Source organism: Electrona antarctica, assembly GCF_951216825.1.
Source record: "Electrona antarctica genome assembly, chromosome: 3".
NCBI classification, from domain to species: Eukaryota; Metazoa; Chordata; class Actinopteri; order Myctophiformes; family Myctophidae; genus Electrona; species Electrona antarctica.
In genome coordinates this window covers 4,834,384-4,860,182 of record NC_136808.1, presented here as the reverse complement: position 1 = coordinate 4,860,182, position 25,799 = coordinate 4,834,384, and the positions used below count along the sequence as shown (strand labels likewise).

Below are 25,799 nucleotides of genomic sequence, written 5' to 3'. Positions count from 1 at the left end.
ATTATTATTAACTACAATTGTTATTAGTATCATTGGTGAACCGTGGTGCATATTGTGTACTATATAAGAATAGTAAACCATACCATGTATCATATATATTATATACTATACAATAGTAAAACCATATTACCTATTATACCTACTATACCATATTATAGTAAAACATAACATATATTATACCATAGATATTATACTATATATATATATATATATATATTCAATAAGGATAACATAACAGAGACACATGAATACTACTCATAATATCCCCTAAATAATAACCCTTATATAGTAATCCGCCAACAATGTACCTCGGGATGCTTTTTGCCACCTTATTTTCGGAATCAATTAATTCCGAAAATAAAACTGAACTGAATTGACCTGCTGGAATGACGATTATGGAATGGACCAGAATAGTGACGATTCGACTGATGATGAGTCGGCACCACGAAAACCCATTCCGTCCTGGGCGGAAGGTGAGCACTACAAGATGATCTTTTAACATTCTCTCTCTTCATCCATGGTGACATTGAGGACTGCTGCAGACGGCCCTAAAGGCTGCTGGAGGAAGCACACAGATATGACGTCATTGCTCAGGTCACAACACCATTTAATGACCTAGCAGTTACATTTTATGCAGGTAAAGACAGTCATACACAGAAAAAAAGCCAAGTCCTTACAGCCCATCAGTCTGAAGTACTGAAAGCCCATTTAGGCCGGACGTCGAAATTTAAAAAAAATGTCCTTATGTTTCTGTATCAGTGGTGCTCAAAAGATTTGAGGCACATTTTCACGTTTTTTCAAAAATAGCAATAGCTCATAGCGCGCCGCTATGAGCTTGTAGATCTGCTATTTTTCAATAGCTAAAGCATAACATAATGCTAACACCAAAAGGTCGACCCAAGTCAAACAAGACAGACCAATGACATACAAGTTTAAAAACAGCTAGAAAGTGGCTTCTGTCATTTCAACTTGGTCCACATGTAAATCTAAACAAGTCTAGATTATATGATATATTAATACATGGTTGATAAATGCGATTCTCTGCAAACTAACCTGCATCTTAGCTGCTGCTTCAGCCAAGCGCCCTTTAGCAGCCCTCTCTTCTTCAGCCAATCTCTGCTGCTCTTCCTACAGCAGTAGATAGTGTTAATATCATATCGTCATTGTCAAACAGAAACCTAGAATCTCCAGATGAGAAACCTTGAATCTCTTTCATCTTTTCCATAAATATCCCATTTCATACTTGACAAGTGTCGCCCAAATGTAGCAAAAATAGCGGATCTACAAGATCAGCTAGTTTCACAGAACGTTGGCATGCCCAGAATAGGGATGCTAGGGTACATGTGGTCAACGGTTTCTGGTGTTCACTTTTACATTGAGCTCCAGAACCAGTTTAGTCCGGCAGCCAGGGTGGACAGGTGGGACATTTGGTAGCCTTTTTTATTTACCTTTTTTATATACCTAAAATATTATAATTATACTATATACTACATACATTCATGAATCCACTTGCTGACTGGCTGTCGGTATTGGGCAATTTGTTTTATAGGGATTTATTGTGACCCTACCATTAACATCCTATGTCAAACTTTCCTTATGCTTTAAGTAGCATGTGACATGTCAAACTAGGGGTTTTCCATGATTCTGAATCCATTCCAAGCATTAGTTTTGCACACAAAAAAACACTCCTTGGGCTAAAAACGGCCAGACATCATGACAAATGTGATGAGGTCAGCACAAATGTGTTTACCTTCTTCATCTTGTCTTCCAGCACCTTTCTTTTCTCAGCCTCTTTCCTCTCCGGCAGCTTTCTCTACTTCCCTGAAGACAAACAATACAACTTAGTAACACACCTGCTATAATGATGTGTAGTAGTGTTACTAGTACTAGACCATAGTGTTCAGTAAAGTAACTGTTGCGTTAAAGTGTTACAGTACATTGTTGGTGTCGGGCAGAAACCTCTATTCTACACTCGTGTTTGTTGTAAACTAATGCTCCGTTGTAAATTACAGCTTCACACAAAAGCATCAAAAGGTAGTAGCAGATCCACAATGGAAGTTCCCAGGAGTTATCCTTTAAGCCGTAATGCCTGACTGAATACTTTAAGGCTAATAAAAACGCAATATTTATTCAACAAAGATTAGCCAGGACCATCAAGTATGTTCAGGGTTCAGTTAGGTGTGTGAAGGTTCAGTTTGTACCGTTCAGCTCTCTCCTGTTCCTTCTTCAACTCCTGAGCTCTGCGTGCCTCCGTTTGAGCTCTGTGCTCCCGCTCCTCTGCTTTCCTCTTGTTCTTCTCCTCCTCGGCTCCTCCTGAGGAGTAGCCTGGGCACCATTTCATTTCGGTATATGATCCGGGCGGGAGCGGATGATATCGTTACGTCATGTTGTAGTATTGTTTTGTAGTCGACAGGCAGGAACAACAAACCCGAACTTCCTTTTCCCTCAAACCGATTTTTCTCAATAAAAGCTGCAGGCTACGAGAGCTTTTATTGTTATTCTTCCGGTTTGAGGGGAAAGGAAGTTCGTGTTTGTTGGTCCTGCCTGTCGACTACAAAACAATACTACAACATGACGTAACGATATCATCCACTCCCGAGCGGATCATATACCAAAATGAAACAAAGACCAGGCTTTCCTCCGAGGTGGTGGAAAGCCTGGTGGGCGAGGTTACCTGAGGAGAGAACGTACACAACCTTAAGCTAAATGGTACGTTTATATGGCATCTTCATCCAAAGCACTTTGGTTCCATTTGTGTAGGCCACTCTCATTTAAAGGTTGTAAAATATAAATGTTGAGAATGTTAAGCTCCTCCACTAAATACACGGCCAAAATACATGTGTGTTCAGGACATGTTGAGAAGAGAGACAGCTCTGTGTTGTTGACTGATCTTGATGATCTTTTACCAGATTCAAAATGCTAAATACAACAAATAAAATAACATGTCATCAAATCCAGCCACTAGTGGGATAGGATACGTTTGAAAAAGCCGTTGACGTAATGGAAATGAGCCTATATCATATAGTCTGTGACCAAAAAGTTATCTTAATGCATGATGAGACTCATTGTTACTCTTTTCTTTTATGCCAAAATTGGAGTCCTTAAACTCCCCCAAGTTGGTGTGTCCTAAATGAGTGCTACATCATGGGACCTTATGTCACCTATAGACACGAACTGTTAAAATATAATGAATTGATATAAACGGACAATATGAAGTTGAACTGAAATACATGTTATGCTGGCAAGTACGTGCCGCTGTTGGACTGTATGGATAGTAAGTAGCCTTGCCGAGCCATGAGGCCCATAGGGCAGGAGCCTATCTCCTGTTTCTGTAGCGTGAGGCAGCTTGATGTACAAGTACACCCCCTGGACATGATGCTAGTATGTCGCAGGGACTTACCCCCAATCCAACCCTTGATGCTGAGTGTCAAGCAGGGAGGCAGTGGGCCCATTTTTTAGAGTCTTTGGTATGACCGGGCCGGGGATTGAACCCCGACCTCCCAGTCTCAGGGCGGACACTCTAACCACAAGGCCACTGAGCTGGACTGTAGGGATGGTGCTGCGTTTCCCCTCTTTCCTTCTACAGACAATGAGAAGGCGGTGTTGCACCGTTATTGGAGGACACGGGTATAAGAGAGGAAGCGTTCGGCAGCGCGCCCTAGAGAGACTGAGCTGAGACGGAGTCGCAGACACCACGCTGAATGCCACCACCGCCACGCCGCACACGCCAACACGCCCTCCATCCGACTACACGCCGAGCTCCTGACCAGACTGCTGCCTTGTGACACGCCAGCCTACTCGGCCTAAAAGGGACGGTCAATCAGAGTTCAACATTGTGTGAGTGTGGTGCTATATTAAACTTCGCTCACCGTCACTGACGAGTCAGTCATATATCCTCCTTCCCAGCCTCCCTATCCTGGACGCCGCAGAACAGCGTTGGATCGCCGGCCGCATCGCTGATCGTCCCGCCGTCTCCCCGAGGACCGCCGAGGCGCCGATGCAGATTGTCTACTGCTACACGCCAGCCTACTCGGCCTAAAAGGGACGGTCAATCCGAGTCTCAACTTTGTGTGAATGTGACGCTACGTTGTTTTCTACCATCATCGCTTACAGAGTCTGTTTCCTCCTCCCCAGTTTCTGTCCACGGCCGTGGAGCGTGGAACGACAACCAACTGTCAACGCGGCTCTGCATACCATCGCTTGACAGTCCTCGTTGCCAGGCAACCGACGCCACATACGGGGCTTCTCCTCGTTCGGAGTCCCGGTTGGATAAGAGACAGTGACGTCACGAGGGAGGACGGACAATCTGGGCTCTGGGGCCGTGAGTTGGGGAGCTATAGCAAGGGGCCAGTGAGGCTATTCAACGTTGAAGCTCTGGGCCCTAGTGGTACGAGGAAGGACTGCAGGTGGACCCGTGGATTCATGACGAGGAAACCCCGGAGAGGAGCTTGTGATTATTGCTTGCCTATGTATACGGTGCCTATTTATCTTGCCACAGTTATATAAATTGCCACATTTTAATAATTGCCAGTTATATAAATTACCACATTTCTATAACTACTACATGTAAATTTTTGCCCCAATTGTATAGTGTTACATTTATATACTGGCTGCTATACGTTTTTATACTTACCTGTTTTATATTTGAGATTATAAACTTTGTTACTTTTCTATAACCACCTGCCTGCTCAGGGGTATATGATCATTGAGCCCTGGTTGGGTGACACTTATCCAAAGGGCCAGTTTACCAACTCGCTGCGATTTAGTGCATTTTAGTTTGACTTCACCTTCATTTAAATAGCATTGAATAGAGACAGAATCGAAAACACTTCGACCAACTGTCGGACACAGACTATAGACACGGACTGACACTGTCAGTGATATTTAATGTGTGTAGGCTACAGTAAAGTACAGTAGTCTTTACATGCAACTTGATCATTTACACACACACACAAAAACCGTTGCATCAGCCTGCTGTAAAGTGTACATTATTACCTTGTTCATTCCATTCCCCATGGTGATCAATCAGAGCTGCTGCTGTGCTGCCTATAGGACCACCTGTGTGTATCAGACTCTCAGGAGGTTGTCAATCACTAACTGTTCATAATATCACGTCCAGGGCTGTTCTCAATCTCACATACAGTATGGTACTACGCCACCACATTGGCTGTGGTTGTCATTTAATGATAATAATAATAATAATGTAATCGCCGGTTATTTGAATAGAATCATGCTGTCAGTCTGAGAACAGACGCCTGAGGTTGAATACAACGGGATAGAGTTGACAACAGGGATACGCGACGTCAAACGTGCGACACGTTTAGCGCTTGATAATGACGTCACACTCACTTCCATTTTTTCCATTCTACCCTTTTCATATCAAGGTCTATTATTGATTGATTGATTGATTGATTTATGAACAGTTTGCAGAATTACAGTACATTTCAAGTACAACTCAATAAAAAAATCTATTCTTATCTATCTTGTAACTTGTAAAGCGTCAATTTGGGTATAAGAAAAGCGCTATGTCTTGTGAAAAAAAGAAAAGAAAGGCATAAAACATTAAAATAATAGCAGTTTGGGACATATTTAGGCAGGCAGTCATGTATGTAGGAAGGTGCGAGACCCTTGATTCTCAACCCGTTTAATTTCAAGGACCCCCAATTTGACATGCATTAGTCTATGGAACCCCATTTAATGGCATTTCTATCTCTCCAATTTATATTGTAAAATCTAATAACGTAAGCTTTCTTAACTGTCAGGTCCACTGCCACCAGGCCGGTTGCTCAGTGGCCTGATGACATGCCGTTAGGCTGGCCTTAGAACTTCTTTTTGCTCTCCCTGAACATTCCTTGGTCTCCTAATAATAAGGAAATATTAGTGAAATGTGTGGCAAATCTGCAAAACAAATGCTTACCACTAGCTTTCTTCACAGATGTGTTCATAAAGGTGTCTACAATCACATGTAAATTTGTTCCAACCCAACTCCCTTGGGAAACATTGTGACAGCTGCTGAAAGTTGGGGTACCATTGAACAACCAATATAAGGCAACATTTTCCAAATTTCATTATACTTTAAGTAGCATGTGACATGTCAAACTAGGGGGTGATGCTGAATCCATTGCAAGCATTCGTTTTGCCCAAAAAACACCCCTTCGCCTAAAAATGGCCATAGCCGTCATCACAAATGTGATGAGATCAGCACATTTGGGCACATTTGGGCAAGTGGCTATGGCCGAATTTAGCCCAAGGAGTGTTTCCGTGCAAAACTAATGCTTGGAATGGATTCAGCATCATTAAAATCCCCTAGTTTGACATAATAATAATGAAATATTGGAAATGTTGCCTTATATTGGCACACAAAGATTCAATTTACATTTCTGATCAATTTGGTGATCTAAATGTTGGTGTCGGACCCGTCATGCAAAGCACTACAAATAGATGACAGCTTAATGTACAAATATCCACTTCTATATAGCCAACAACAGGAAATCAAGGGGGGGGGGGGGGGAAACAGTGAGGGGAAAAAAGTGGTGGGTGGGGGATTCAGATTTTACGGGGGCCAATTTCGAATTGCAGCCATAGGTGCCCTTTGAGATCGGTTTTGAAGACAGAAAGGCTTTTGAATGACTTTTCGATCTTTACGTATCTTCTTCAGGTTTTAAAAGAAACAAAATTAAACCTGATCTAAAAGAACACTTGCAGCCATCTCCACCTCCAGTGCCTTCTGTTTCTCCTGCCTGTCTATCTCTGCCTTCTCCGATTTCGCTTTCTCCTCTGTAGGAAACCAATGAGACAGAACCATTCAACAGAAAAACACTGTCACCATCCTACAAAGTCAGGATTTTGATTGATTGATTGAAATATTTATTAACAGTTTGCAGAATGACAGTACATTTCAAGCACAAACTCAATACAAAGGCTGTTAACTGTGAGTGGACGACCCAATTAAGCATTTCACTTGTTTACAAGAGGGTCCACCATGTTCAATTCATCAAAAAACATAGATTAGATTGTATCTCTATGTCCCATCAGCCCTGTGTTTCCTCAACCATAACCATAACCATAACCACAGTCCTAACCCCAACCACAGAACTAACCCCAACTCCCACAATTACATTTTTAAGATCTTGATTTAGAGTTTTTGAGTGGTGTAAACCACTCCTACAACTGGCTTTGTTAGTTTACGTGTCTGTCTGTTTGTCTGTCTGTTCGTACCAAAAAATGAGCATGGTTGCTATGGTCACCCAGTTCACACGGGTGTGATTTCATTACGTCAGACATTACGTCAGACCACAGCTGATCAGTCTATATAAGACCTACACCACTCAGTTCACACGGGTGTGATTTTTATTTTAGATTTAGATTATGGCACTTCACGATCTGTGAAATACAAAAATGGAAACATCAGATTTTTAAGTGCATCTGGTTAACTTTAGTTTTAATGGATTTTCTCATGTTGAATATCAAACCAATAACTCCCATTTAATACTAGAGCAGTCACAATTCATATCCATATAGCTTCCTTACTCACGCGAGGGCTTTTCACCAACTAGTCGACTACTATAAACACTACTGTAGTCGAGCCGGCAGGCAATTTTGTTTTGCCAACGGCTGATTCGGTCTGGCTTATTAGCCAGGCTAGGCGACCTGACCTGTTACCTACTAAGGTGCCCACTGCGCGCGTTCATGAACAAGATAGCAATTGCTGAGTGTGTGTGTTATGCTGCCGCTCCCAAGCTTATATATAAAGTGATATCAAACGTGTGCACTGCCTCGTTACTTTTTTTTTTTACAGTGTAGGCCTATAGCAGAAGGGCGTTTTTTGTGTGAAGATGGCATACTTTTCCCAGCGACCGGACGAGTTCAAGCCAGATATTGAATCGTGGTCTGCCTACGTTGAGCGGATGGAGTTGCTGTTTGATGCCCATGATGTCGGCGATGCCAAGAAGGTCCCGTTGTTGTTGAGTGCAGTAGGTGCTGTGACATATGGGCTTCTGCGCAATTTAGTTCAACCTGATATGCCCAAGGACAAAACGTTTGCTCAGATTGTGACCATTCTGAAGGACTATTATGAGCCAAAGCCGTTGGTACCTGAAGCCGAACGCTTCAGGTACCGTAAGTGTGTTCAGAAGAGCAACCAGACGGCTACTGAATATGCCGCTGAGCTGCGTCAACTTGCTGCAAAGTGTGATTTCGGGTACAGGCTGGATGAAGCTCTGCGTGATGGCTTTGTCAGTGGAGTCAGTTCTGAGGCATGTCAACGCAAGTTGCTCTCGGAGGACAGGCTGATTTTTGCGAGAGCTGTGGCGCTTGCTGTCAACATGGAAACAGCCGAAGGTATTTTATACTCTGTTGTATGATGGTGTCGCTTGCCGAAAAGAACACCTCTACTGTATCAGGTGTTGCTTATAGCCACGCTGACGGTTAATTGTACCATATAAACCTTATCATTTACTTAGTAATAGTAACATGCGTCATGTCCCGTTTCACTATTCTAATTTTAAAAAAATATTGTTTTTAAATAGTTGATGTGATGCGTTGTGGCATTGTAGATCTGCTATTTTCAAATAGCCGTTTAACTTTAAACAGGGCTGACGTGGTTTTGTAATAATACAACTAAATCTATAAAATCTACTAAAGTTTTCAAATAATTGTAGTGGAGCAAAAGTACAACATTGCCTCTGAGATGTAGTGGAGCAGAAGTATAAATTGCAAATAACGTAAAGTATACGTAAAGTATGTAAATGTAGGCCTACTTAGTTACTAGTTACACCACTGTTTGGAACCTCTGATAATTTGTAATAATTACAGAGGTGATTTGTTATCTAGTGAATCGGCCAGGTCTGTTGGACACATTAACTGTTTTTGTAAGGTGCTTTGAAAACGTCAAATTGATGTTTTTTCACTGCAAAAAAATTGCAGTGTGTACTTACTCGACTACAGTAGTGTTTATAGTAGTCGACTAGTTGGTGAAAGCCCTCGCGTGAGTAAGGAAGCTATATGGATATGAATCGTGACTGCTCTGACACACCGTGACACTAGTATTAAATGGGAGTTATTGGTTTGATATTCAACATGAGAAAATCCATTAAAACTAAAGTTAACCAGATGCACTTAAAAATCTGATGTTTCCATTTTTGTATTTCACAGATTCTGAAGTGCCGTAATCTAAATCTAAAATAAAAACTCTAAATCAAGATCTTAAAAATGTAATTGTGGGAGTTAGGGTTAGTTCTGTGGTTGGGGTTAGGAGTGTGGTTATGGTTATGGTTGAGGAAACACAGGGCTGATGGGACATAGAGATAAAATCCTGACTTTGTAGGATGGTGACAGTGTTTTTCTGTTGAATGGTTCTGTCTCATTGGTTTCCTACAGAGGAGAAGGAGAAAGCGAAATCGGAGAAGGCAGAGATAGACAGAATGGAGGTGGAGATGGAGGTGGAGATGGCTGTAAGTGTTACGTGTTAAGTGTAAGATACGTAAAGATCGAAAAGTCATTCAAAAGCCTTTTCTGTCTTCAAAACCGATCTCAAAGGGCACCTATGGCTGAAATTCGAAATTGGCCCCCGTAAAATCTGAATCCCCCACACACCACTCCCCCCCCCCCCCCCCCCCTGGCTATACAGAAGTGGATTTTTGTACATCAAGCTGTCATCTATTTGTAGTGCTTTGCATGACGGGTCCGACACCAAAATTTAGATCACCAAATTGATCAGAAATGTAAATTGAATCTTTGTGTGCCAATTGTAGAAGTTATGTTTATATCGTATGATGTTGTGTAATGTGTCAATGTGTTATTTCAGGCTTATTCCCTGGCTAAACTGGAAAGGCTACTGGAGCGGGAAAGGCTACTGGAGCGGAGGCACGTCGGTTGGCTGACCAGGTGGCGGCTCTCGAGAGACAGAAAGACGTTAGGAGACGGCTGATGGAGATGCAGAAGAAGCTGAGCGGTATTCAAAGAGTATTCAAATAGTAACCCTAACCCAAAATTACAGACATTAAAATAATGTTCATAATGTATTCCTTGTAAATAGTGAGGTTGGAAAGAAGTCTCCCCTTTTCTGTCTCAATTGTCTCAATGGCAATAAATGTAATAAACTGTTAAAGTAAGTACTTAAGTAAACATCTTTGCAAATAAAAGGAAATGACATTCTTCATAATTGACTATTGAGTCTCCCTCCATTCTCAAGCTTTTGGAGCTGAGCCTTCAGCCATTTTTGCTGAACCACTCATTTCAAAGTTAAGACAATTTCAGGCACCCTGTATGCCGACCGAGGAGCTTTTACATGCCCAAAATAAAATAGGGACACCAGGGGTTAAGGTTAGGTTTAAGGTTGCGCACTGGACGCGTTTTCGGATTTTTAGCAGTGTTTTTCCATCGGTTTTCCGAAAAACGCGTCCAGTGTGCAACCACCTTATATGTGGTTCAAATCAGAAGCCAACCCAGTGAAAAGTCAGCAGTTTTCCATGGGTTTCTAACCTATTTGAATTCTTCCTCCTGCTGGGGACAAGTAACCTGACTCCGCCAGATGGGGCAGCAGAGTGTACACTGGGTTCCCCCCTCCTGCTCCCATCTGGGAACTCTCAGGCAGACTTGATGCCCGGCCACAAAACGGCCTGGCCAATCAGCAGCAGCTTCTAGCAGCTTCTAGCAGCAGCTTCTAGCTTCTAGCTGCTGCTGCTGAACTGCTTGTGTCACGTGGTCAGACTTCTCTTTTCAGTAGCAGCATTGTGGTTCCCTCTTGTGTCCATTCTACAGCATAACAGATTCTGCTCATATCTGTTGTGCTATAGGTTATTTCTTTCTTTCCTACCTAGTTGTGCTTTAGGTTGAGGTTTACTGAGCCTGTGTGGTGTAGTGCACTCTCTGTAGAAGCAGCTTTCTGTCCATCCAACAGATGCAAAAGAGACTCATTACTGGATACCAGAGACCTGGAAAACATAAACATGTGTTTTAAAGTTGAAATCCATTATATTCAGCCATTAAAATCAACTGGTACATTTTAGATTGAATTCACTTTAACCGTTCATTTATACTTTGGCTAATGAAAAATAGCAGATATACAAGCTCATATAGCGTGTCACTTTGTGACACGCGATATGATCTTTCTGCTATTTTTGAAAACCTACTGTGAGGTTTTGAGAAAGGAAGATCCAATATTTGGATTTCCGAGATCGAGATGCAGTGGAGTGGAAGTACTGAAAATTGAAAATACTCAAGTAAACTACAAATAGCTCAAAATTGTACTTAAGTAGCCTACAGTGACTTTCCACGACTGCTACAACTAGTGGTCCTACTCGACCACAAGATCTTTGTCTTTTAGACAAATGTACACAAACTACAACCACCACAGTTGTGTTATATTGTATTTATTTACATACTCTACCATACAGATTGGTTAATTTAAAATATAGTTGCTGTGATGACAAAACAAATGAGCAGAGAAAATTGGAACCGGAACACACTGAAAATTAAGCTGATAAATCAGTACTCTCTCCTGATTGGCTGAAAACAGTATGTGTGTGTACCTGTGTGTATGTTGTAGCTGTTTCAGATGTTCCACTTGTTCCTTCAAAAGCTTTGATTGGTGCTGGACACACCTGGCCTGGTTACCTACCGCGCGCGCGCACGCACACACACACACACACACACACACACACACACACACACACACACACACACACACACACACACACACACACACACACACACACACACACACACACGATTGTCCTGTGATGAGGTGTTAATGTGATATTGTGAAAATGTACGTACAGTTATGATTTAGTACAGTATAAAATCATTAAATATTCTACAGTAAGTACAGTATAATATAGTTCAATAGCAGCCTATATATTACTGTACTGTATACTCTATGTACTGTAGTACCTGTAAGGACAGGGCTGTGTGTGATGTTGGATCGTCTGAGTTCATAGTTCTCCTTCAGTGCTAAAAACAGACGCCTCTTCACACACACCTACAACAACACATGAGACGTTACAAACTATTAATTACAGTATCTGGCTATTCATTTACTTCTCTTTTCTATTGTAGCATCCAAGATTGGGTAGGGATGGATTTAACAAGCTAATTAACATTGTCACATTTGTAGAGGGAAAAAGGAGTAAGCAAGTATATTTCCCTGTGGGACCCTGGTTCATGTGGTTAATTAATATATTGTCAGTAAGTTTAGTTGCTGTTTTCTTAGGCTATTATTAGTAGTAGTAGTTGTAATTCATCAAAGGTGAGTGATTGAGCATAACAAACCAGTCAGTAATACTGCTTACCAGCTGCTCCTGGCTTTGGGCCAGCTTCCTTCTCAGGGTCACCAGTTCTCTGTTCTGAAGCGTTACTTTAATGTGTCCACCTGTCTCTGTCTGCATGTCTCTCTGTGTCTCTGTTTCCCTTGGCCTGCCTGTGTCTCTCTGACAGGGGACAGCCAGCATGGACAGAAGGTCATACGCCTGTCCTGTAGTGTATAGAACACAAGTCACACCATCACTATAGGGAGATTCTCTGGTTTCTTATCATGTCATCATTATCATTTAGTTTCTGCAGCTACTATACAGTACAATTCATAGAACACGCACATCCAAAATGTTGAGCAGGTGCTGCAGAAATAAAATAAATAATTAATACAGTGGATACTGACCATGATGTTGTCCATGATTTGTCCATGATACTGACACAATATTGACCACGATACTGACACAATATTGACCATGATACTGACCATGATACTGACACAATATTGACCATCATACTGAACATGATACTGACACAATATTGACCACGATACTGACATGATACTGAGACAATATTGACCATGATACTGACCATGATACTGACACAATATTGACCATGATACTGACACAATATTGACCATGATACTGACCATGATACTGACTATGATACTGACATGATACTGACCATGATACTGACCATGATACTGACCATAATACTGACACAATATTGACCATGATACTGACACAATATTGACCATGATACTGACCATGATACTGACCATGATACAGACACAATATTGACCATGATACTGACCACGATACTGACTACGATACTGACATGATACTGACTACGATACTGACATGATACTGACCATGATACTGACCATTATACTGTCATGATACTGACCACAATACTGACCATGATATTGACCCCTCCCCCCCGCCCGCCCGCCCTTTTAAAACAAGCTATTTGCCCCTGGAGCTGTCCAGTACCAAGGAATGTGGGATGGAGGTGGAGGGAGTGTGGTCCACTCCAGTATCGGTCAACCAGGTCCAAGAGGACACGTAGGGTGGACGAGAGAACAGCCACACTGAGGGGAGGTGTGGGGACGTTGGACTCAGGGTTAAAGTCTGCTTTGGGGTCAGGGTCTGTTTTCTGTGGGGAAGTCTTCAGTTGGAAATCACTGTCTCTGTCTCTCTGAGCAGAAGTTGCGGAACTCTAAAACAGAAAAACATTTTTACTTCAGTCGACACACTTCACTCTGCACTTACAACTCACATTTTAGGCATTTACCAGATGCGCTTATCCAAAGTGACTTACAAGTGTGAAATAGTCAACAAAGGACAGTGTAAAGAACGAGATACAATTTAGCGCTCCAAAGAAACTATAGGATACTAGTTAAACCTCAAACCTACAATAGCATCTAACATGTTACTGCTGGCATTATGTTGTAATTTGTTAAGTTTCCCAAGTTTATTATTTTCTTAATATATATTTGGGTAAAGTTATATTTCTGAGTTATAGTTCCGTCATTCCCGGTGCTACGCCCATATATGGTACGAGTTGACAATGGTTCACAAGTAGTGTTTGCTTCCGTCAGTGCAGACGCCGGTCGGAAGACTTGTTTGTAGCGTGTGGGTGACCAACAGGTTTGTGGCTTTGGTTGTAAACCTTAACATCATGTGTCTTTCGAATTGTCTTATTGATGAAATTAAGATGATGATTCTTTATGTGTGTGTTCATTTGTTCTAAATTTGAATGTTTTTATGCTTTATTTACGACAGTTTGACGTTGTGGGATGAATTGTGTGAGACAATAAATCCACCAGTGATAAAGGAACTACCTCGCCTTGTTCTTGTCCGTTGGGAGTAACAAACATGCTATCTAAATAACATTCTTAGCATCTGTGGTCACGGAAAAAAGAAAGAAACGGCATATTATATCTAGCATCTAGGTGGTGAGTAAGAAAGGATATTAACAGTGCTAGCGGGAAAATACTAAGAGGTGAGTTCCAAGGTTATTATTTTTAACTAAAAAAAAGAAGGAAAAAAAACATTTTCGTTAACTGAACTAAATAAAAACTAGAAAAGGAAAAGAAAAACAATAACTAACTGAAACTGTACTGTGTTTACAAAACTAACAAAAACTGATTTTTGTCAATTTATTTATAAGCTGGAGCTAGGCCCACTCCACAGAAACTGCACTGCTTGCAGTCACAGAAGCACTACATGCTGCCCAGGCTGCTTCCCACTCTGCAGTCCTGATTCTTCTAAACCTATCAGCAGCATTTGACACAGTGAACCAGCTGCTCCGACCTAGACACCCCTAGCTGATCTGAGCATCGGTGGGACGGTTTTAGTGTTAAAACTAACACTACAACTAATACAAACTAAACTAAAACTAAGTGAATTAGAAGGGGGAAAAAAAGTATAACTATAAAAACTATAAAGAAAAATCCAAAACTATTATAACCTTGGTGAGTTCAGACCTTATGCACACGTGCGTGGAGTGCAATGTGTGTGTGCGTGTGTATGTTTGTGTGTGCGTGTGTGCGCACATTACATGAGTGTTAGTAAAGTTTAAGGACCTGGATCTGGACTCTATTGCAAGGAGATCTCTGCCCAGAGCCTAGACTACGTCCTGGTTCTTCCAGTACCTCATAGGCCTTCTGAAGCTGGGAGGTGTGGTGGTAGCAGAGCAGCTCTGCTGGCTGATTCAGATCATTCTGGGGCCGAGGAGGAGGAGGACGGAGACACTGACACACATCTGCAGAGACAGCAAGAGGAGGATGACTTACAGCACAGTGTTGTTTTTGGCAGCAAATTTCTATTTTAGTTTTAGTCATAGTCTTTGGAATGAAACTTCATTTAGTTTTAGTCACATTTTAGTCACCTGGAATGTTTTAGTGTTGGTCTAGTTTTAGTCGACTAAATATCATGTGATTTTAGTCGACTAATTCTACAGCTGATTTAGTCGACTAAAAGGTGTTTTGGCGGGACTTGATGCCGCTGTAATGGCTGATTTTACACTTGCTGAAAATAGCAGCGTGACGCACAAAATAATCATTAACATGGTGAATCACATCTTGATGACATCATCAAGATGTGATTCACCATGTTAATGATTTTTGAGTGGTGCAAACCACTCCAACAACCAGCTTTGTTGAGTGGTGCAAACCACTCCAACAACCAGCTTTGTCTGTATGTTTGTGTACCTGTATACCTACGTGTCCGTGCAAAGGTGAGCATGGTTACTATGGTTAGTGTGTGACGTCACTGACATAGCTGATCAGACTATATAAGACCTTGCACCACTCAGTTCACACAGGTGTGGTATATTAATGACATAGTACAATGTTGAAAATGAGTGGTATTCCCCTTTAAGGAAAGTTTATGCATGCACTATGTGTACAATATAAACTCTAAACAAGCAAAAAAAAAAGAAAACACTTTTTGAAAATAATTTGTGGACCCCCCCCAAAACAATTTCGGGACCCCCCAAGGGGTTGCGACCCCCAGGCTGAGGACCCTTGTTCTATATGAAAACTGCATCAAACGTCAATTAGCTTGAAATCAACTGAGTTCAATAAGAGCATAATGCTTACTGTGTTATACAAATAACTGTTCAGTATTAGCCAAAATAATTAATGATTTATCAGGTTAAAGTTGGATTATAGGCAGACAGTAGGCCTACTGATTTATTTATACACAGAGTTTGGACGATAACCAGACAATTATAATGGACATCGTCTTCACATAATTATCATTAAGGTGCAGTTTATGTTGTGTGCTGTTTAGTCGAGGTGAACTATAAGCTTTGTCCAAGTCACCTGAGCTACGTTCCAGCAGTGTCCTCTGTCCCTTTTCCTCAGGTTTGATCTCTCGGGAGCTTTCTGTCTCCGGGGGTTGGAGAGGAGCAGGCAGTCCACAAATGGTGCCTCTCTCCTGGGTGCAGCTGTACTCAGTAGGCCCCTGTGGCACTGATGTCCCCGTCCAGGTGGACCCCAGTCCACTGTCCAGCAGGCTGCTTGAATCATTCAGAAGCAGTCTGTCGGGTGAGTTTGGACTAACCGCATCTTTCATCAGAAGCAGTCTTTCGGGTGAGTTTGGACTAACCGCATCTTTCATCAGAAGCAGTCTGTCGGGTGAGTTTGGACTAACCACGTCTTTCATCAGAAGCAGTCTGTCGGGTGAGTTTGGACTAACCGCCTCTTTCATCAGAAGCAGTCTGTCGGGTGAGTTTGGACTAACCGCATCTTTCATCAGAAGCAGTCTGTCGGGTGAGTTTGGACTAACCGCATCTTTCATCAGAAGCAGTCTGTCGGGTGAGTTGGAGTTGGGGCAGAAAGAGACTCTGCCTTTCTCCGGTGAGTAAGGGGGGGAGCTGGAGGATCGAAGAGCAGAGCGAAGAGGAGGAGGAGGAAGAGCAGGAGAAGACTGTGGTACTACAGGGTATAGAAGAAGAAAAATATGAATAAATTAACAATGCTATAGTAATAATAATAATCGATTATAATGCGGTATATATACGGGATGCACACACAGATTAGACACACCAACAGGCCGACATGCGGAAACAACGGCCGGGCATGTGGTCGGACATGCACTGCTCTGTGCTTGACAGACAGACAGACAGACAGACAGACAGACAGACAGACAGACAGACAGACAGATAGATGTTAGTCTTACGATCTGCAGCATCATCAGTGTTCTTCATTCTGTCCAAACTGCTGTGTCCAACACTGTCTGTCTGTCTGTCTGTCTGTCTGTCTGTCTGTCTGTCTGTCTGTCTGTCTGTCTGTAGCACTGCCTGTCTACTGTCATCAACACTGGCCATCTGCGTGTGTAACCATGGTGATATGGGCTGGTCTGTGGACAGGTGTCAGCCTACCTGTGTGTTTGTGGTTGCCGTGGTGACAGATGATCTGTTCCTTAAGCCAGAGGAGCTCATGTGCCCAACACCCGATAAAAGTCAAATAACTGGAAAGTGCTTCCTGTGTTTTCAGTAGGTCAGAGGTTACAAGCAACAGGTCACATGTAATCCCAAATGGAGTCACTGCTGCCAGGGCAACTATACAGCCTCAAGGTCGTCCGGATGTAATTGCAAGGATTTTCTACATGAAGTGGGAAGCGTTGCTCCATGACATACCTAAGAAAGACATTTTTGGTCATGTATATCTGATAGGTCACGGTGAAAGAAACACAGGAATGTAATCTCCCCCTGCATGCATATAGTACACACTATACCGCTGACATTGATTGCATATACTATCCGCAGAAATCCCTGATAACATCAACCCAAGACGGCATGCTGTGAAAACGGCCAACATGATACATATGGGCCATGTGGCAAAATTAAATCGACTGCTTCCTGTATGGGCGAATGGTAACTTAACCCATTTTGACCTGAGATCAGATTCTAAAAATGTCTTGTAAATCCTGACAGTTTTCTGAAAAAGCTATGTTTCTATGTCAGTCGTTCTTCGATTTTTCAAAAATAGCAGACCTATACAAGCTCATAGCGCGCCACTCGGTGCCGCGCTATGAGCTTGTAGATCTGCTATTTTTCTGCTATTTTTCAATAGCTAAAGCATATCAGCTCTGATTTCTCTGATGTCAGAACTATGACGTCAGTCATGTCCATATTCGTTTACTCAGCACCATTCAACTTCCAGAATACCATTAAGTCTTAAAAGGAGCGGGAGCATCTGGATGCTGCAGTTCCGAGTGGAGTTCTGCTCAGTTCTGGTCAAATAATAACAAAAAAAACGTCCATCATGTTCTCCGACATGAGCGTCCAGGGGGAGGGTTCGCCGTCGTCCCTGTTGCGTCGTCCGGTCTCCGAGGAACAGGCTCCGCCGCCGTTGGAGAGGGCGCAAGCGTCCTACTCGCCCCGATGCCAGCGCTTTCGACTCGAGGAGGGGCGGAAGTACGACCGGCAGTACGCCGGCATCTACGCGGCGCGGCTGGCGCAGATGAGACCCGCGCTGGCCGAGAGGGCCCGGCGGGCGTGGGGAGAGGGCGTGCCCGTCAGGACGCTGTGCGACCTGCGGCGAGGAGAGCGCTGCTGCGTGGTGGGAACCCTGTTCAAGCGCATGGAGCTGCAGCCGTCCGTCCTGAAGGAGGAGGAGGAGGAGCGTGGCCTCCTGCGGCGTCCTCCTCGGCGCTCCAAGTACGTCAGCGACACGGACCGGCTGCTCCTGGAGGACGAGCGGCAGAGGATCGCGCTGAAGGGCAACGTCGACAAGCACAGGTGCGTCACGGGCAGCGTGATCGCCGTGTACGGCGCCGACGAGAACGGCGACGGGACGTTCACCGTGGAGGACTACCGCGCGGCCGACCTCCCGCCGCAGACGCCCATACCCTCTTCTTCTTCTTCCCCCCGAGGAATCGACAGGTTCGTGTTGCTGGCCTCCGGTTTGGGCGTGGGCCACAACCACGGCCACAACGGCAAGCTGGCTCTTCAGCTCCTGGTGGACACGGTGACAGGTCAGCTGGGCGGCCGAGGGGAGCAGAGCACGGCCGCGGCCATCGTCCGGGTCCTGTTGGCCGGGAATCTCATAAGTCACGACGGCTCCCGTGGGGATGAGGAGGAGGAGGCGGCCGCCGCCTCCAAGCCCAGGTACCTCAGCAAGAAGACGCAGGCGGGCAGCGTGGGCGCCATGCGCCAGCTGGACGAGCTGCTGCTCCAGCTGGTGACCTCCGTGCCCGTGGACGTGATGCCCGGCCGCCACGACCCCACCGACTACACCCTCCCCCAGCAGCCCCTGCACCGCCTCATGCTCCCTCGGTCCTCCGTCTACCCGACCCTGCGGCTGGTCTCCAACCCGTACCAGGCGGCCATCGGCGGCGTGACCTTCCTGGGCACGTCGGGACAGAACGTCAGCGACATCCGGAGTTGCAGCAGCCTGGACGACCCCCTGGACATCCTGGAGAGCACGCTGCGGCTGAGGCACGTGGCCCCGACGGCGCCCGACACGCTGGCCTGCTACCCGTTCCACCGGACCGACCCGTTCGTGGTGGACGAGTGTCCTCACGTGTACTTCAGCGGCAACGCTCCGTCCTTCCGCTCCAGGGCGGTGCGCGGTCCCGACGGGCAGGAGGTCCTCCTGGTGGCCGTCCCGGAGTTCCGCAGCACTCAGACCGCGTGTCTGGTCAACCTGCGTACGCTCCACTGCGAGCCGATCAGCTTCTCCGCTTTCTCTGACGATGCATGACCAACGAGGAGGACAGCGGACAGCGAGTCCTGAGCAGAATCGTCGCTGAAACCTCGTACGTGTGGTTAGATTTCCTATATTAGGCCCTATACTTCAAACTCTGTGACAATAACGGAGCTATACAGCCTCACCACTCATTGCCGGTCGGGAATGGCTGCAGGACATTTTCAGATTCTCGTAAGTTTGGAATGATTGATCAAATAAGCAAAAGTATGTGTTGAGAACAGATGTGAAATGAATCAACGTGGCATAGGCCAGTACTGCACATCTGTTTCAAATGTTTATATCTGAGAAGCACAAGCATTGCCTTTATCCCATTTAGGCCTGACCTCAAAATTAAAACATTTAAAAAAAAATCTTCTAAATCCTCCAGTTTTCTGAAATAAATATTTTCACGATTTTTCAAAAAAAAGCAGACCTACAAGCTCGAAGCGCGTCACTCGGTGGCGCGTTATGAGCTTGTAGATCTGCTATTTTTCAATAGCTAAATTATAACATAATGTTTAAAACACCAAAAGGGGTTCCCGCCCCCAAAATGGGTTATACATGACATCCAAATACCTTGCAGTCAAAATGCGTTTGATTTCACATAATTATCAGACAGTAATAAGACTCACAGGCATATAGGCAGATAGGAAGCCAAGCCAAAGTCTTTAAATTCTTTAAGTTTAGTAAGTTAAAGTTTATGCTCATTGCTGCATGTTGCAGAGCGTCCCTGTGACATCATACCCCCTGTGACATCATACCCCAGTGACATCATGTGACAGCATGCCAGTTGTGTGTCTTTTATGACAAAATGTGTAGCGGCCATAACAGCTCAGTGGCCTCATGCTTAGAGTAGAGGGGACATTATCTACCCTTGTTACTATTTTGAAGAAACATTTAAAAATAGTACAGTAAATTGTACCTTACCCCTTATATTATGCCTAAACTATTTAGGCTTTTTGAGGGGTGCTATAGCCCAGCTTTGTGTGTTTGTACCACAGACATCATTTGATTGGCTGAGCACCGAATGTGATGTATGATGTTGATAAGAGCGCCCCTCACTTCACGCGAGTGTGATTTTGATTTCATGAGAGGTCGGAATTGGGTACGGTAAGAATGTGCATCATGTCAATTTCCCAGTGTTAGTTAGATTCTACTACTCAGGTTGTTAGTGTACAAAGATGTAAACAGTGCCTTCCTCACCATTGCTACACCCTTTCCCTCTGCTCCAAGAATTCCTGACAAATCCCATTCCCCTCCTGCATCATTAACTTTGTCCTTCAATTGTGCTCTTTCCTCTGTGTACTTATCACAGTTCAGAAACTCTCACTGTCAAAATCACTTCATTTTGATTTCCGGCAGTGTGGACGCCATGAGGCGTATTACTGCCCTCCACAGGTTGGGATGGGGTCATCCTTATGTTCCCCAGGTTCTATGTTCCCCACTCATCCGGCACCCCAAAAAAGGTTCTATGTTCCCCACTCATCCGGCACCCCAAAAAAGGTTCTATGTTCCCCGCTCAACCAAAAAGAGGTTCTATGTTCCCCACTCAAAAAAGGTTCTATGTTCCCCACTCAAAAAAGGTTCTATGTTCCCCACATAACTAAGAAACGGTCCCCGCTCAACCAAAAAGAGGTTCTATGTTCCCCACTAAAAAAATAAAAACGGTTCTATAAAAGGTTCTATGTTCCCCACTCAACCATGGAGGCTGTGGACAGTTCTGAGGTTAACATGTTATTATGAAAAAAAGAGAAAAGGGTAGGGGGGGGGGGGGGGGTGGGGGGGAGCCATATGCGGCCTGCAGGTTAATATCGGAATACTGATGTAGGCTATTATTGATTTCAGCTGTTACAATTGCAAACATGACCCACTTTAATTTCTGTCTAAATTAGTACCTGGGGATTAAGGATTATATGAATATAGCCGAGAATATAGTCTATCACGGATATCATACAGTATGATAAGAGTGTTGCCAAAAGTAGGCATATGTGTGTGTGTTCCGCCCCCGGTCCCCAAAAGTAGGCATGTGTGTGTGTGTGTGTGTGTGTGTGTGTGTGTGTTCCGGCCCCGGTCCCCAAAAGTAGGCAAGTGTGTGTGTTCCGGCCCCGGTCCCCAAAAGTAGGTGTGTGTGTTCCGGCGCCGGTCCCCAAAAGTAGGCATGTGTGTGTGTGTTCCGGCCCCGGTCCCCAAAAGTAGGCAAGTGTGTGTGTTCCGGCCCTGGTCCCCAAAAGTAGGCAAGTGTGTGTGTGTGTTCCGGCCCCGGTCCCCAAAAGTAGGTGTGTGTGTGTGTGTGTGTGTGTGTGTGTGTGTGTGTGTGTGTGTGTGTGTGTGTGTGTGTGTGTGTGTGTGTGTGTGTGTGTGTGTGTGTGTGTGTGTGTGTGTGTGTGTGTGTGTGTGTGTGTGTGTGTGTGTGTGTGTGTGCCCAAATGTAGAGTGGATTTATGCAGCAACACGGCTAAGCCACCTACTACACATGCTCAATAATGATGATGGCACCGTCAGAGAAATGGCCAGGGCATCACTCCTACTGGACCTGCGCAGGAGGAAGGTACCCCTGGCTGCTGCAGACCAGAATAACTTCCTGGGCTTCAGGAGGAAAGACTCTGGGAAACTGGACTTCCAAGCCAAGGGCTTCGGGGTCTGGTCTGATTGGCCAGATCTCAACGACCTTTGCCATCGGACAGGAGTCCAGCTAAAATGGGCAAAAAACAACGAAAATGTGCCCATCTCTAATGGATTAATTACAGACCCCAGCGTGGTAGTGAAGGCTACCCTCACCCACCAGGGAGCGGACACTAGACTACAGGAAGAAACGGCAAGACGGGTTCTGCTTAGCACGAAACAGACTGAAGCCAAAGAACATTGGCGTGGCCTTCGACTGCAGGGCAAGTTGGCCTGTGTTGATTCAGCTGATCACTCTGTTTCACATTCGATGTACAAAAATGCTGTTATTGGGGAGGATGTATTAAAATTCACCATCAAAGCAAGACTGCAAGTATTACCAACAGAGTACAATCTGTCAATCTGGTATCCCGACACCCACACTCCACTCTGTATAAACCATCATGATTCTGAACAACACCTAGAATCCATCGCACACATAACAAACGGATGTAGTGCATACAAAAATTTGTATATTGCTCGCCACGACCGGATTGTTGACCTAGTGTCTGATGCAGTTCGAAAGTATGTTCCATCTAGTGCAGCAATGTATAAACATTCAAGAGTGTTACCAGATTGGTTTAGCTGTGCATGTGATGTCTTTGCTAACATCCCAAATACACCTGATGTTGTCTTTGTTGACACCAGTCACAAGGAGGTCCTGATTCTGGAGGTGGGCTGTGTTTTTGATTTATACATGGACCAGGCATTCCAAGATAAACATTCTAAGTACCAACCATTACTTGGAAGTATAACAAACCTGGGGTATCGCTGTAGATTTGCCATACTGATATTCGGAAGCCTGGGCCATGTGCATAAAGTGACCATGAGTGGCCTAAGAATAGCTGGCATGACAAAAAGTAAAGCCAAACAACTTGCCAAATACTGTTCTGTTTCGGCTGTTATAGGCAGTTTGTCTGTGTGGAGGAGGAGGTGCCATGTGTATCCTTAAGTGAACATAAACTGTATTTATATTTGTCTCCTTGTAAAATTAATTGTAATTTGTGGATTCAAATAAAGAAATCGAAATGTGTGTGTGTGTGTGTGTGTGTGTGTGTGTGTGTGTGTGTGTGTGTGTGTGTGTGTGTGTTCCGGCCCCGGTCCCCAAAAGTAGGCATGTGTGTGTGTGTGTGTGTGTGTGTGTGTGTGTGTGTGTGTGTGTGTGTGTGTGTGTGTTCCGGCCCCGGTCCCCAAAAGTAGGCAAGTGTGTGTGTGTGTTCCGGCCCCGGTCCCCAAAAGTAGGTGTGTGTGTGTGTGTGTGTGTGTGTGTGTGTGTGTGTGTGTGTGTGTGTGTGTGTGTGTGTGTGTGTGTGTGTGTGTGTGTGTTCCGGCCCCAGTCCCCAAAAGTAGGTGTGTGTTCCGACCCCGGTCCCCAAAAGTAGGTGTGTGTTCCGACCCCGGTCCCCAAAAGTAGGTGTGTGTTCCGACCCCGGTCCACAAAAGTAGGTGTGTGTTCCGGCCCCGGTCCCCAAAAGTAGGTGTGTGTTCCGACCCCAGTCCACAAAAGTAGGTGTGTGTTCCGACCCCGGTCCACAAAAGTAGGTGTGTGTTCCGACCCCGGTCCCTAAAAGTAGGTGTGTGTGTTCCGACCCTGGTCCCCAAAAGTAGGTGTGTGTTCCGGCCCCGGTCCCCAAAAGTAGGTGTGTGTTCCGGCCCCGGTCCCCAAAAGTAGGTGTGTGTTCCGACCCCAGTCCACAAAAGTAGGTGTGTGTTCCGACCCCGGTCCCCAAAAGTAGGTGTGTGTTCCGACCCCGGTCCCTAAAAGTAGGTGTGTGTGTTCCGACCCTGGTCCCCAAAAGTAGGTGTGTGTTCCGGCCCCGGTCCCCAAAAGTAGGCAAGTGTGTTCCGGCCCCGTTCCCCAAAAGTAGGTGTGTGTGTTCCGACCCTGGTCCCCAAAAGTAGGTGTGTGTTCCGACCCCGGTCCCTAAAAGTAGGTGTGTGTGTTCCGACCCTGGTCCCCAAAAGTAGGTGTGTGTTCCGGCCCCGGTCCCCAAAAGTAGGTGTGTGTTCCGACCCCGGTCCCCAAAAGTAGGTGTGTGTTCCGACCCCGGTCCCCAAAAGTAGGTGTGTGTTCCGGCCCCGGTCCCCAAAAGTAGGTGTGTGTTCCGGCCCCGGTCCCCAAAAGTAGGTGTGTGTTCAGGCCCCGGTCCCCAAAAGTAGGCATGTGTGTGTGTGTTCCGGCCCCGGTCCCCAAAAGTAGGTGTGTGTTCAGGCCCCGGTCCCCAAAAGTAGGCATGTGTGTGTGTTTTCCGGCCCCGGTCCCCAAAAGTAGGCATGTGTGTGTGTGTGTGTGTGTTCCGGCCCCGGTCCCCAAAAGTAGGCATGTGTGTGTGTGTGTGTGTTCCGGCCCCGGTCCCCAAAAGTAGGCATGTGTGTGTGTGTGTGTGTGTGTTACGGCCCCGGTCCCCAAAAGTAGGCATGTGTGTGTGTGTGTGTGTTCCGGCCCCGGTCCCCAAAAGTAGGCAAGTGTGTGTGTTCCGGCCCCGTTCCCCAAAAGTAGGTGTGTGTGTTCCGGCCCCGGTCCCCAAAAGTAGGTGTGTGTGTTCCGGCCCCGGTCCCCAAAAGTAGGCAAGTGTGTGTGTGTGTGTGTGTTCCGGCCCCGTTCCCCAAAAGTAGGTGTGTGTGTTCCGGCCCCGGTCCCCAAAAGTAGGTGTGTGTGTTCCGGCCCCGGTCCCCAAAAGTAGGCAAGTGTGTGTGTGTGTGTGTTCCGGCCCCGGTCCCCAAAAGTAGGTGTGTGTGTTCCGGCCCCGGTCCCCAAAAGTAGGCAAGTGTGTGTGTGTGTGTGTTCCGGCCCCGTTCCCCAAAAGTAGGTGTGTGTGTTCCGGCCCCGGTCCCCAAAAGTAGGCATGTGTGTGTGTGTGTGTGTGTTCCGGCCCCGGTCCCCAAAAGTAGGTGTGTGTGTTCCGGCCCCGTTCCCCAAAAGTAGGTGTGTGTTTTCCGGCCCCGGTCCCCAAAAGTAGGCAAGTGTGTTCCGGCCCCGTTCCCCAAAAGTAGGTGTGTGTGTTCCGGCCCCGTTCCCCAAAAGTAGGTGTGTGTGTTCCGGCCCTGGTCCCCAAAAGTAGGCAAGTGTGTTCCGGCCCCGTTCCCCAAAAGTAGGTGTGTGTGTTCCGGCCCTGGTCCCCAAAAGTAGGCAAGTGTGTTCCGGCCCCGGTCCCCAAGCCTGAATGCTTGCCTGTCTGCCTGCCTGCCTGCCTGTGTGCGTGCGTGCGTCGCCAAAAAGGCAGGTTTCTGATAGTAATTTCTCCCCATTATGTTCCGTTATGTGTGTTTAGAGATTATATTAATAATTTGAAATTCAAAATGAATATTTCCTGCATTTTTGGGTGAGTGGGGAACATAGAACCTTTTTTTAGAGGAAAATGGGGAACATAGAACCTTTATAGCTAAATGGGGAACATAGAACCTTTTTTAGTTGAGTGGGGAACATAGTGTTGTGTAAAAACAAATATTGAAGACAAAGTGTCACGGTTCGAGTCAAGACAGTGTAGGACCCAAGTGCAAGATGAGAGGCAGAGGCAGCTCAGTTCAAATTAACGTATTTATTTCACCAAACCAAAGGAGTAGGCAGTCATCAAAGTCCAGGTACAGGCAAGGGTCAAAATACTGGTAGGCAGTCAGAACACGGAGAACAAGGAGTATAAAGGGAAAACACTAAACTGGGAAAACTGGGGGATCTAATATACGAGGC

At 45.3% G+C, this 25,799-nt stretch overlaps 2 protein-coding genes and 1 long non-coding RNA gene across 3 annotated transcripts; 2 read left to right on the top strand and 1 right to left on the bottom strand.

Annotated features, from left to right (window-relative positions):
* Positions 1-299: 299 nt before the first annotated feature.
* LOC306920199 lies at positions 300-2,315 on the bottom strand. The gene is made up of 4 exons (XR_013789623.1): positions 2,202-2,315; positions 1,751-1,821; positions 1,054-1,128; positions 300-558 (listed from the first exon to the last, which is right to left on the bottom strand). It is a non-coding gene; the product is annotated as an uncharacterized lncRNA (long non-coding RNA).
* Positions 2,316-7,681: 5,366 nt separating this feature from the next.
* LOC306920193 (uncharacterized protein) lies at positions 7,682-10,162 on the top strand. Its single transcript, XM_079496859.1, has 3 exons — positions 7,682-8,340; positions 9,379-9,452; positions 9,806-10,162. Exons 1-3 carry the CDS (start codon positions 7,836-7,838, stop codon positions 9,926-9,928), a joined length of 702 nt encoding a protein of 233 aa, XP_079352985.1. The 5' UTR covers positions 7,682-7,835; the 3' UTR covers positions 9,929-10,162.
* A 7,863-nt stretch (positions 10,163-18,025) lies between these two features.
* Positions 18,026-19,465, top strand: LOC306920627 (DNA polymerase delta subunit 2-like; the record flags this gene model as incomplete). The annotated part of the gene is made up of 1 exon (XM_079497436.1): positions 18,026-19,465. One exon carries the CDS (start codon positions 18,026-18,028, stop codon positions 19,463-19,465), a length of 1,440 nt encoding a protein of 479 aa, XP_079353562.1.
* Positions 19,466-25,799: the final 6,334 nt, after the last annotated feature.